Source organism: Rhinoderma darwinii, chromosome 4 (genome assembly GCF_050947455.1).
Source record: "Rhinoderma darwinii isolate aRhiDar2 chromosome 4, aRhiDar2.hap1, whole genome shotgun sequence".
NCBI classification, from domain to species: Eukaryota; Metazoa; Chordata; class Amphibia; order Anura; family Rhinodermatidae; genus Rhinoderma; species Rhinoderma darwinii.
Window position 1 is genome coordinate 124825315 of NC_134690.1, and position 13288 is coordinate 124838602.

Genomic DNA, 13288 nt, shown 5'->3' on the forward strand with positions numbered 1-13288 from the left:
TTTCTTTATGTGTCTCGGATGGAAGCTGTTCCATCTCAGATATCCTGGACGGCCTGTAGGTTTATGGTAGATTGTTGTTTGTATGGTATTGTCTCTCATGTATATGGTCATGTCCAGAAAATGTATTTGAGATGTAGAGTAGTTGAGAGTGAGTTTGATGGTAGGATGGAACTTGTTGAAGTTTTTATGGAAAGAAAGCAGTTCATGTTCAGAGCCTGTCCAGATTATCAGCAGGTCATCAATGTACCGGAAATATGCTAGAGGTTTAGTTGCGCAGGTTGATAAAAACTCTTCCTCTAGTTTGGCCATGAACAGGTTAGCGTATTGTGGTGACATTTTGCTACCCATAGCGCTTCCCATACATTGCAGATATATGTCTTTGTCAAATAAAAAATAATTGTGATGGAGTACGAACCTGATGAGTTGTAGGGCTGGCTCTGTCGCTAGATTGTTCTTTTGAAGAAAGTGTTGGCATGCGGCTATGCCATCCTCATGGGGGATGTTAGAATATAAAGATTCCACATCCATAGTTGCCAATATTGTTCCCTCTGGTAGTGGACCTAGGGCTGAGAGTTTGCAGAGGACGTCTGTGGTGTCCTGGACATAACTGGGTGTGCACCTCACCAAGGGCTTTAGAAGATTTTCCACCCAGCCAGAAATATTCTCAGTTAAAGTCCCAACACCTGAAATGATTGGTCTCCCTGATTGCCTTCTTTATGTATTTTAGGTAACATGTAGAATGTTCCCATTCTGGGATTGTCCAGTATAAGGTCCATTAAACTGTCTGATACAGCGTTGAAATTATTGATGATATGGACAAGTTCTACTGTGTATTGTTTGGTGGGGTCTTCATTAAGCAGGGTGTAGTATTTTCTGTCTGAGAGTTGTCTGTGTGCCTCCTGGATGTAGTCAGATGTATTCAGAATTACTACAGCACCTCCTTTATCAGCTGGTTTGATGATGATGTCTCTGTTGGATTTGAGTGATTTTGTGCATTCCTTTCCTCCATGCTGAGATTGTGTGTTACTTTGTGTTGTTGGTCCAAGATCTCAGATTTAACTTTTTTTCTGAAGCAGTCTATGTAGTAATCCAGAGTTTGATTGTATCCAGGTTGTGGGGTCCAGTTTGTCGTCTTCTTCTTTCTTGATGTTTCTTTTCCCATCCCGGCTTGTGATGTCATATCTGTTTTTTCAGAAAAGAATTCTTTCAGCCGCAATCTGCGGAAGTATTCCTCCACGTCACTGCAAAACTGGGCTCTGTCAAGTGGTTTAGTGGGACAAAATGTAAGTCCTTTAGATAGAACATTCATTTCCATTTTGCTTGGTTCATACTGAGAGAGGTTTACAACAGAGGATGGTATATCCAAATGGTTATGTGGATTTTGCTTTCCTTCTTGTATTTTGAGACCCGATTTCTTCCTTAGTCTGTGGAGTTTCTTTTGTTTGCAGATGATAAGTTGATTTTGTAATTTATTGTAGAATTCCTTTAATACTTGCTTGGTTAGACTTGATCCAGGTCCTTGTATTGTATCACTTAGGGAATTAATCTCATTTTGGATGGTTCTTTTCTTGTTGTAAAAAAATCCAATAAAGTGATTCCGCAGTCTTTCAGATGATCTGTAGCAAAGTTTCTGTGAAAAGTGAGTGTTGTAGGTATATTCCGTTGGGTTCTTGATCATGAGGCCTTTGGGGATAAGATTCTCCTTTTTGCATCTGGTTAGGAAGAATATGTCGCTATTCAGTTGTGCCAGTTTCTTAGGTAGGTTTTTAAGATCCATCTGTGTTCGGTACATTGGGGTATCCTCCATTTTCACGAAGTACAGTAAAAAATAGTGTAGTACCGTGTTAGCCAGAGACAATATGAAATGTTAAATACTTTTGTGTCAAAAAAGACAAAAGTATAATAGGTATGATACCTTTATTGGCTAACCATAAAAGTTCTATATGCAAGCTTTCAGAGCGCAGAGGCTCCTTCTTCAGGCAGTTTACAAATGAATGACTTAGAAAAAAGCACAACATTTAGATGTTACACAAAGACAATTAGTACATGAAGTGATATATCATTAAGATTAGCAGGGGCAATAAAACTGAGGTTATAGGGGTGATGACTTAGGAGTTAAGGCATCTGGAGTCAGTCTGATGGGGGACGTGACGTGTGTCCATGTAGTGGCTCATAAATCCTGGTGTTAGATTTTTTACAAAATTCATATGTAATACATTTTTTTCTATACCACAGAAGGTTTTACCCGAGAAATGTAACTTATTATTTATTGCCCAGATCCTGCAGTTTTTAGAAATATCCCACATGTGGCCCTAGTGCGCTAATTTACTGAAATACAGGCCTCAGAAGCAAAGGAGAACCTAGTGGATTTTGGGGCCTCCTTTTTTTTAGCCTATATTTTAGGTACCATGTCAGGTTTGAAGAGGTCTTGTGGGACTAAAACAATAAAGACCCCCCAAAAGTGACCTAATTTTGGAAACTACACTCCTCAGGGAATTTATCTAGGGGTATAGTTAGCATTTTGAACCCACAGTTTTTTTGCTAAATTTATTTGAATTAGTATGTGAAGATGAAAATCTACTTTTTTTCTGAAAAAACGTAGAAATTTTTAGTTTTTTCAAGGAATAAAAGAGAAAAAACACCCCATCATATGTAAAGCAATTTCTCCCGATTATAGCAATACCCCATATGTGGTAATAAACTGCTGTTTGGACCCACAGCAGGACTCAGAAGGGAAGGAGCACCATTTGGCTTTTGAAATTTTGATTTTGCTGGAATCGTTTTCAGTGCCATGTCACGTTTGAAATGCACTGGAGGGAACAAAATAGTGGAAACCCCCGGAAAGTGATCCCATTTTGGAAACTACACTCATCAAGGAATTTTTCTAGGTTTAAAGTTAGCATTTTGACCCCACAGTTGTTTTGCTGACTTCATTGGAATTATTCTGTAAAGGTAAAAAAAATCTACTTTTTTTCTGAAAAAAGGTAGCCATTTTTAATTTTTACAAGGAATAAAGGAGAAAAATCACCCCAACATTTGTAAAACAATTTCTCCCGATTACGGAAATATGCCATATGTGGTAATAAACTGCTGTTTGGACCCACAGCAGGTCTTAGAAGGGAAGGAGTGCTATTTGTCTTTTGGAGCTCAAATTTAGCTGAAATGATTTTTGGGTGCCATGTCACATTTGCAAAGCCCCTGAGAGGCCAAAACAGTGGAAACCCCCCAAAAGTGGAAATTACACCACTTAAAGAGGCTCTGTCACCAGATTTTGCAACCCCTATCTGCTATTGCAGCAGATAGGCGCTGCAATGTAGATTACAGTAACGTTTTTATTTTTAAAAAACGAGCATTTTTGGCCAAGTTATGACCATTTTTGTAGTTATGAAAATGAGGCTTGCAAAAATCCAAGTGGGTGTGTTTAAAAGTATAAGTCCAAGTGGGCGTGTATTAGGTGCGTACATCGGGGCGTTTTTAATACTTTTACTAGCTGGGCGCTGTGAAGAGAAGTAACATCCTCTTCTCTTCAGAACGCCCAGCTTCTGACAGTGCAGATCTGTGACGTCACTCACAGGTCCTGTATCGTGACGGCCACATCGGCACCAGAGGCTACAGTTGATTCTGCAGCAGCATCAGCGTTTGCAGGTAAGATCGACTTACCTGCAAACGCTGATGCTGCTGCAGAATCAACTGTAGCCTCTGCTGCCGATGTGGCCGTCACGATGCAGGACCTGTGAGTGACGTCACAGATCTGCACTGTCACAAGCTGGGCGTTCTGAAGAGAAGAGGATGTTACTTCTCTTCACAGCGCCCAGCTAGTAAAAGTATTAAAAACGCCCCGATGTACGCACCTAATACACGCCCACTTGGAATTTTACTTTTAAACACACCCACTTGGACTTTTGCAAGCCTCATTTGCATAACTACAAAAATGGTCATAACTTGGCCAAAAATGCTCGTTTTTTAAAAATAAAAACGTTACTGTAATCTACATTGCAGCGCCTATCTGCTGCAATAGCAGATAGGGGTTGCAAAATCTGGTGACAGAGCCTCTTTAAAGAATCTATCTAGGGATATAGTGGGCATTTAGACCCCACAAGTCTTTTGCAGGATTTATTAGAATTAGGCCGTGAAAATGAATATCGACATTTCTTCCACTAAAATGTTGCATTTTTTCAATTTCATAAAGGGGGTAAAAGCTGCCCAACATTTGTAAAGCAATTTCTCCCGAGTACGGCAATACCCCACGTGTGGTCATAAATGGTTTTTCATTAGAAAGTAATTAACCCTTTCTGGACTGATCCATTTTTTTCTTTTCCTTTTTAGTTTTTTCCTCCCCGCGTTCCAAGAGCCACAACTTTTTTTATTTTTCAGTCAATAGAGCGGTATGAGGGCTTATTTATTGAGGGACGAGCGGTCGATTTTATTGGTACCATTTTTTGGTACATACAACTTTTTGAGCACTTTTTTGTAATGACGGGGTAGGGAGACAGACAGGTGAGCCCTAATCTACCCGCCACTCAGTCCCTGCCTACTTGCAATGGCCCATCCTAGGCGACAGCGTACAACTGGGCGACGGTCCCTACGCTCAATAAGTGCACGACAGACAAACAGACAAGGGTACACAGAAGCTAAGGGAAATGGGGCAGTTGACCACGGCAACACAGTGAGCAACAAGAGTAGTGAACGAGCCGAGTCAAACCAGGAGTGCACGAGGTACAAATCGCAGAGCAGGAGCGTAGTCAGTAAAGCCAGGGTCAAAAATTAAGCAAGGTCAATAATCATAGCAGGAGCAGCAGAGCCAGGAAACAGAAAAGAATCACAGGCAAAGGAGGAGCAGGAAATGCAGGTATAAATAGACAGCTAGACAGCTAGACAGCTAGACAGTGGGAGCTAGCTCCGTCTGGCCAGGCTGTGATAGGCTCTGCCACTCCTCTTCCTCCCAGCCTGACTGGTAGAAGATCGTGTCACTCTCTCAGACTTAGGAGCAGGTGCAGACTGATTACCCACGGGCGTCGACACAGAAGCTGTGTCTGGCAGATCCTTTACATTTTTATTACATTTTTAGGTAGAGCCAAGGTGACCAAAAAACAGTGATTTTGCCGTTTTAAATGCTTTATTTTCACGTGAGACGCTCCATACATCACCCCCACACTATGACATGCTATGTCGTGGTGCGCAAAGGGGTTAATGTGCAGCGGATGGTGCAGAGTGAAAATGACAATTTTCAACTCATATGCTATTTTAATGCACTACATGTTATGCCCAGTTTGTGCCACTGAAGACAAATACCTCATAAAATATTAACCGGGTTCTCCCTGGTATGGCGATGCCATATCTATGGACGTAAACTGGTGTTTAGGCACGCTGCAGGGCTCAGAAGGGAGGGAGCGGCATTTTGCTTTTGGGGCGCAGATGTAGCTTGGTAGTAGTTCTGTTTGGGGTTTTACTGGTGTTTCAATTTATAATGTGGGGGCATATGTAATCTGTGCGGGGTACATCAGGGTATAATAATGCAGTAAATAAATAATAATACGCAGATGTGTGGTCAGTGTCGCACTGATAAATGGCGCCCAATCTTATCCGCTTTTGGAACACTGAACATTTTGCATCGCCATATTCTGAGAGCCAGAACAGTTTTATTTTTTCTCCACCGGAGCTGTGTGAGGGCTTATTCTTTGTGGGACAATCTGTAGTTTTCATTGGTACCATTTCGGGGTACCAGAAATTTTTTGGATCACGTTTTATTCCATTTTTTGGCACGCAAGGTGACCAAAAACCATCAATTCTGACAAAGTTTTTTATTCTTTTTTTTTATGGCGTTCACCCTGGGCTATAAATTACCATTATATTTTATACTGCGGATCGGTACGATTATGGCGATAACTTATGTATATAATTTTTTTATGTTTTGCAGCGTTTGTGCAATAAAATCACTTATTTATAAAATAAATTATTTTTTGTGTCACCATATTCTGAGAGCGATAACTTTTTTATTTTTCAGTCAAAAACGCGGTGTAAGGGCTTGTTTTTTGCGGGACGGGTTGTAGTTTGTATTGGTACCATTTTGGCGTACATGCGACTTTTTGATCACTTTTTATTGTATATTTTGGGAGGGTTGGTAACCAAAAAATTGTGATTCGAGCACTGTTTTTTGTTTATTTTTTTCGCGGTGTTCACCGTGCGGGAAAAATAATATTACTGTTTTATAGCTGGGGTCGTTACGAATGCGGTGATACCAAATATGTGTACTTTTTTTAACGTGTTAATTTTTTTCCTATAATAAAAGACTTATTATAGGAAAAAAAGCATTTTTTGTTTCTGTCACTTCTAACTTTTATTTTTACACTTTTTAAAAACATTTTTATTATCTTTTATTTTACTTTTTTTACTTGTCCCACTAGGGGACACTTAGACTTGCAGCTCTGATCGCTGCTGGAGCACATTACACTACACACGTAGTGTAATGTGTTCTAACTGTCATTGTGACGTGACAGTCACACTGACAGGAAGCATCGGAGGACCGGCTGGAGGCTGATCCTCCGAGGCTTCCGTACATTGCAACCCGGAGGTCATTGTCTGGCCTCTGGTTGCCGTGAGAAGGATCGCCAGCCCCCGCAAATACATGTGGGGGGCTGCCGATCCGCTGTAAACCTCTTCAATGTGGTGATCGCAATCGACCACCGCATCAAAGGGGTTAATTGCCGATTTCAGCGGCGACAGGCCACTGATCGGCAACGGGGAGAGCAGGGCAGACGCCCTGCACAGTTATCCGCCGCTGCGGTGTAGCGCCGCGCGGCGGTTAACTGTCAAAGCACTGACGTTACTGCTCGTCAAGGTGCGCGAAGTTACTGCACACATTGACGTGCATTAACGTCAAGGTGCGGGAAGGGGTTAATATTAAATTTAATAAACTATAATTAATGTATTATAAGTGTGAGTCTCTCTTTAAAGGGTATAAGAACACAACTTCTGTAGTAGTTGGCAAAACATAATTACAATAATTATACTTTTGATCATCTATTAGATCTGTGAAAAAAAATAAACATTAGGAGATATGAAAACCTATTTAAGAGTCCAGCGGTCGGTCCTAATCAGTGATTGACAGTTATTTCTCTATGGGGAGGCTGTCAATCAATGAGTAGCGCCACCCACTGGACTATAAAACCCAGAATGAGAATGGTTTTAAATCAATGAATTACAAGTTATATAAAATATTTTCTAACAGAATTATATATATATATATATATATATATATATATATAAATCTGCTCAGCTCCTCTCACTCCATAACATTCTGCCTGAACATCATACTACATGTACAATTTTACAGGTTCCCTTTTAGCTGCAGACATTTTTAACTCCTTATATGTAGTTGTCGGCACTACTGCAAAGATGCCACTGCTTTTGTCACAGCGCTCGCACATTAACCCCTTCCCGCAAAATCACGTACAGTTATGTGATGGAAACTGGTGTTTTAATGCATTTCCACGTAACTGTATGTGAAGGTGAAGGAGCTAGCTCAGGAGCTGAGTAACCGCCATCACCGCCGGGTGACAGCTGTATATTACAGCTGGCACCCTAAGGTATCAGCCAGGACCAGAGCGAGCCTCCGATCTGACCGATTAACCTCTCATGCTGCGTTCAATAAAGATCCCGGCATGTGAGGAGTTTTTAGCCACCGGCACTCCACCGACGTGATCACTGGGTTGCCGGTGGCTGTAAAGGTGATCGGAGGCCTAATACTTACCTCCCGTTCTGCCAGCAACGAAAGCCTCCTATGTCCCGCTCGTCGGCGGTGCCTAAAAGTCTTCCGGTACCATCGGCAAGATGGCGCCGGCGTCATCAGCAGTGGGTGAATGTTACAACGGACACCCAGATGTATTGGCAGGAACTGTAGCTAGCTCCGATTCCTGCCATTAACCCCTTCGATGCCGCGACCCAATGCGATTGCTGCATCTTAGTGGTATGTAGCAAATCGGCAGCCTGCCATGCGATGGCAAGGCTGCCGACTGCTACTATGGCAACAGGAGGCCTAACAATGGCTTGCTGTCTGCCCTTACGGAAGCCGATTAGGCCCTGTCCGGAGGCGGAGCCTGATCGGCTTGAGGTCAGTGAACAACTGACAGTTCTAATACATTGCACTACATAGGCAGTGCAATGTATTAGAACATCAAACAAACAGTTGGAGCTTCAAGTCCCCTAGTGGCACTAAAGAAAAGTGAAAAAAAAAGTGGAAAAAAAGTAAAAATAGAAGTTGTAAAAAATACAATAAAAGTTTCAAGTAATAACATAAAACACTTTTTCGCCCTTTTTCCCTTATCAAATAATTTATTATTGAAAAGCCATGCATATTTGGTATTGTCGTGTCCGTAACGACCTGAACTATAAAAATATTATGTTACTTATCCCGCACAGTGAACGCCGGAAAAAAAACTAAAAAATACTGCCATAATTGCAGTTTTTTTGGTCACTTTGTCTTCCAAAAATTGAAATAAAAAGTGATCAAAAAGTCGCATGTATCCAAAAATGATACCTATAAAAACTATAACTCGTCTCGCAAAAACAAGCCCCATACAGCTCCATCGACATAAAAATTAAAAAGTTATGGTTCTCACAACTTGGAGACAGAAAAAATACATTCTCTTTACAAAAGTAATTTTATTGTGCAAAAAGTTGTAAAACATAAAAAAGTGCAATAAATTAGGTATCGCCGGAATCGGACTGACCCGCTGAATAAAGTTAATATGTAATTTATGATGAGTGGTGAATGCTGTATAAAAATAGCTAAAAAAATATGCCAGAATTGCTGTTTTTTTGTCATCTGGCCTCCCAAAAAAAAAGGATAAGGCCTAATTCACATAAGCGTATTTCACATCCGTGTTACGCGCGTGAAAATAACCACGTCACGCGGACCTATGCAAGTCAATGGGGCCATTCAGTGTTTTTCACGCAGCGTGTCCACTGCGTGAAACTCACTGCATGTCCTATACATGTGCGTTTTTGCACATCACGCACCCATTGAAGTCAATGGATGTGTGAAAATCACGGCCAGCACACGGACGCATATGCGTGTGCTGTGCGTGATTCATGCAACAGTTGCTAAAGAAATGATGAGAAAAAGAAAACCACCCCCTTCATTTTATTTTGCTGACGTAAATAACGCATGACATACGGATGACATACGCGCGTAAAAAAACGCTGACAAGCACCATACACTGATGTCACACGGAGCTGCAACGCAGGAAAAACACTGCGTTTTTTACGCGCGCAAAACGGACACGTTCGTGTGAATAAGGCCTAACAAGTGATCAAAAGGTCGCATGCACCAATAAAAACTACAGCTCGTCCTGCAAAAAAACAGCCCTCATACCACTACATCTATGAAAAAATACAATTAGTTAAGGCTCCAATAAGTCAGGAAAGAAAAAATATGCAACTGTGCAGGACCAAGGGGAACATTTCTTCTGTTTCAAGTGGCGAATTATTAAGGCCCCTAAAATTAGAGAGCCAGGAAGGGGAGGGCCCAAATATATCTGCTGGAAGCGAGGGTGCCCGTATTATACCAGGACAACACTTTCCAGCAAAATTCCCCAAACTGCAATGGTGCGGTGTGGACCAAAAGGGGCATAAGGAAAGGATTGCTTCACAGCGTAACACACAATTTTGGATTATTTTATTGTTTACCCCATTATTATACCACCTGACTATGCCCCTGATGTACTCTACCCCGTTTACATATGCCCCACATTATAAACGGAAACACCAGTAAAACTCCAAACAAAACTACTACAAGCAAAATCTGCGCTCCAAAAGCAAAATGGCGCTCCCTCCCTTCTGAACCCTACAGTGTGCTGAAACAGCAGTTTACTTCCACATATATGGTGTCGCCATTCCCGGGAGAACCCTTTTAACAATTTGGGGTGTGTATCTCCAGTGGCACAAGCTGGGCACCACATATTTGCCACTGAAATGGCATATCTAGGGAAAAATTGAAATATTTACTTTGCACCTACCGCAGCGCAATCATTCATGGAAAATACCTGTGGGGTGAAGATGCTCACTACACCCTTTAATAAATGCCTTGAGGGGTGCAGTTTTCAAAATGGAGTCACTTCTCAGGGGTTTATTTTATTACTTCACATCAGAGCCCTGCAATTGTGAACCAATACTTTGTGAATTGCCAAATTAGGCCTCAATTTCGCATGGTACTCTTTCACTCCTGAGCCTGGTCGAATGCCCAGGAAAAAGATTAAGGCCACATGTAGTGTGTTTCTAGAACCGGGAAACACAGCATAATAATTAGAGAGCTGTCTTTTCAAGCTGGCATATCTATGGGAAAAATCCCATTTTCATTCTGCAACATCGAGTGCACACCAATTTCTGCCAATCACCTGTGGGGTTAATATGCTCACTACACCCCTGGGGGGGATCCACTGTTTTGGTCCCACAGTGACTTTGCAAATGCGACATAGTGCTCAGAAACCAATCCAGAAAAATCTGTACCCCTAAAGCAAATGGCGCGCCTTCCCTTCTGAGCCCTACTCTGTGCCCAAATAGCAGTTTATGACCACATATGGGGTATTGCCGTACTCGGGAGAAATTGCTTTACAAATGTTGGGTTTTTTTTTTTCCCTTATTTGTTGAAAAAATGAAAAATTTTGAGCTAAAACTACTTATTGAAGAAAAAGGTTTTTTTTTTATCTTCACTGCCCAATTCTAATAAAATCTATGAAACCCCTGTGGGATCAAAATGCTCACTACACCCCTAGATGAATTCTTCAAGGGTTGTAGTTTCCTAAATGGAGTCACTTTTTGGGCGTTTTCACTGTTTTGGTCCCTCATGGGCTTTGCAAATGTGACGTGGCCTCCACAAACCATTCCTGCTAAATTTGAGCTCCAAAAGCCAAATGGCGCTCTTTCCATTCTGAGCCCTGCCGTGTGTCCAAACAGCCATTTATTACTACATGTGGGGTAATGTTTTACTTGGGAGAAATTGCTTTACAAATGTTGCGGTGCTTTTTCTCTTTTAGTCCTAAAAATTATTCTTTGAAAGAATGTAGATTTTCATTTTCACGGCCTATTTCCAACCATTTCTGCAAAAAACATGCGGGTCAAAATGCTCACTATACCCCTAGATAATTTCCTCAAGGGGTGTCGTTTCCAAAATGGGGTCACTTTTGGGGGCTTTCCACTGTTTTGGCACCGCAAGAGCCCTTCAAACCCGACATGGTGCCTAAAATATTTTCTAATAAAAAGGAGACCCCAAAATCCTCTATGTGCTCCTTTGCTTCTGAGGCCGGTGCTTCAGTCTATAAGCACACTGGGGCCACATGTGGGATATTTCTAAAAACAGAATCTGGACAATAGATATTGAGTTGCATTTCTCTGGTAAAATCTTCTGTGTTACAAAACAAATGGATTAAAAATGAATTTCTGCAAAATAATATGAAATTTGTAAATTTCACCTCTACTTTGCTTTAATTCCTGTGAAACGTCTAAAGGGTTAAGAAACTTTCTAAATGCTGTTTTGAATACTTTGAGGGGTGAAGTTTTTAAAATGGGGTGACTTATCGGGGGTTTAGAAATATATAAGGCCCTAAAAGTCACTTAACAACTGAACTGCCCCCTGTAAAAATAGCCTTTTGAAAATTTTCTTGAAAATGTGAGAAATTGCTGCTAAAGTTCTAAGCCTTGTAACGTCCTAGAAAAAATAAAAGGATGTTCAAAAAACTATGCCAATCTAAAGTAGACATATGGGGCATGTTAATTAGCAACAATTTTGTGTGGTATTACTATCTGTCTTACAAGCCGTGTTTTTCACAATTAAATACTGAATGTATCGAGCAAATTTTGCCAGTAACATAAAGTCCAATGTGTCACGAGAAAACAGTCTCAGAATCGCTTGGATACATAAAAGCATTCCAGAGTTATTACCACATAAAATGACACGTCAGATTTGAAAAAATTGGCTGTGTCTTTAAGGCCAAAACAGGCTGTGTCTTTAAGGGGTTAAGAAAGCAGTTCGCAGTCACAGATGCACATTCTTCATTATTACTGAAGCTTGCACGTCTGTGACAGATTCTCTTTAACATAAAGCTTATTGCCCCCTTGTTATACTTACAATTGTAATCTGCACGCACCTGTTGAAAGAGAAACATGATATGTATCCATATCTGTGGATGTCGGCTGATGAGTATAAAACTGGATTTACTGTACAGGCAGTAATGAGCCTTCATCGGACAGCTGAAGAACAGTTTTGCTACAGAGCTTTTAAATGTATCTAGGAATAAACATGCACAATATTAGAGTTAGACACGGTACTCAACCCATAAAAGAATGCATACATTAATAATCTGTTAATATAATTAGACTAATTACTTACTGGTACTGGCAAAAAAAAACATTATTCCCCCATGTTCTAATAATTAGCTGTACCTTTTTAAGAAATCATACATTAAAACCTCTTATTTCACATTGTGGGTGACTGAGGAGACACCTCAAAGGTGATGTACGGAAAAACATAAATTACTTAATATAGGGAATTTTTACGTTATAGGGCACATGAATATAGTAGGTCTGTCTTATGTCAACCTTTGCATACAATTTGAATTGCTCTAATGCATTTAACAAAATGCTAACCTAAAGACCATTGGAAGTGAGTAACACATGACTTCAAGGATCAGAATATATAGTTTGTTAGTAGTTGGTAACCATGGAGACGCATAGATCTGCAAAGCACCTGTCTAAACAAAAAGCTAGCATGTTCCTCATCAAGACTATTTGCAAAGTTGCTTTATGTTTGTATTGTAGATACACTAGAATAAAAAAAAATATTATTGCAAAGGGAGAACAACATTTTAGTCACTAATGAACCACTGACACACAAGGAAAAGACAAACTGTTGATCCAAAATTTCACAGTACGCCACAATACTCCAGACAAATCTGACATTTTCCTGGAAAGTATGTATTTCCTGCAATCTTCCAAACAAATCTGCCTCAAGACAGAGAATTTGTACACAATGCAATAATATCTTTCTAGAGCACAGTTGCTGTGGTCAAAATGTAAACTAAAAACACAACATAATATTTCATCAGAAGAGCCTTGTTAGAAAAAAGGACCTCTCATGAATACTTCAAAGGTGTCATAAGTGAATATAATAACTTCTACCATCCCTTTTTAAAGCACATCTGATGATCCCATTAGAGATCAAGAAAAATCATTTTTATAACCTAAATTGCTTTTTTTCTCATACAATTCAGCATGAAGAACTCAGAATTATTTT

At 40.4% G+C, this 13288-nt stretch overlaps 1 protein-coding gene across 1 annotated transcript in view; it reads right to left on the minus strand.

Annotated features, from left to right (window-relative positions):
• Positions 1 to 13288, minus strand: part of VEPH1 (ventricular zone expressed PH domain containing 1) — a 409378-nt gene that overhangs the window by 129106 nt on the left and 266984 nt on the right. Inside the window, exon 10 of the mRNA XM_075864020.1 lies at positions 12144 to 12283. Coding sequence (XP_075720135.1) covers positions 12144 to 12283 — 140 coding nt within the window. The remainder of the gene's footprint in view (positions 1 to 12143; positions 12284 to 13288) is intronic.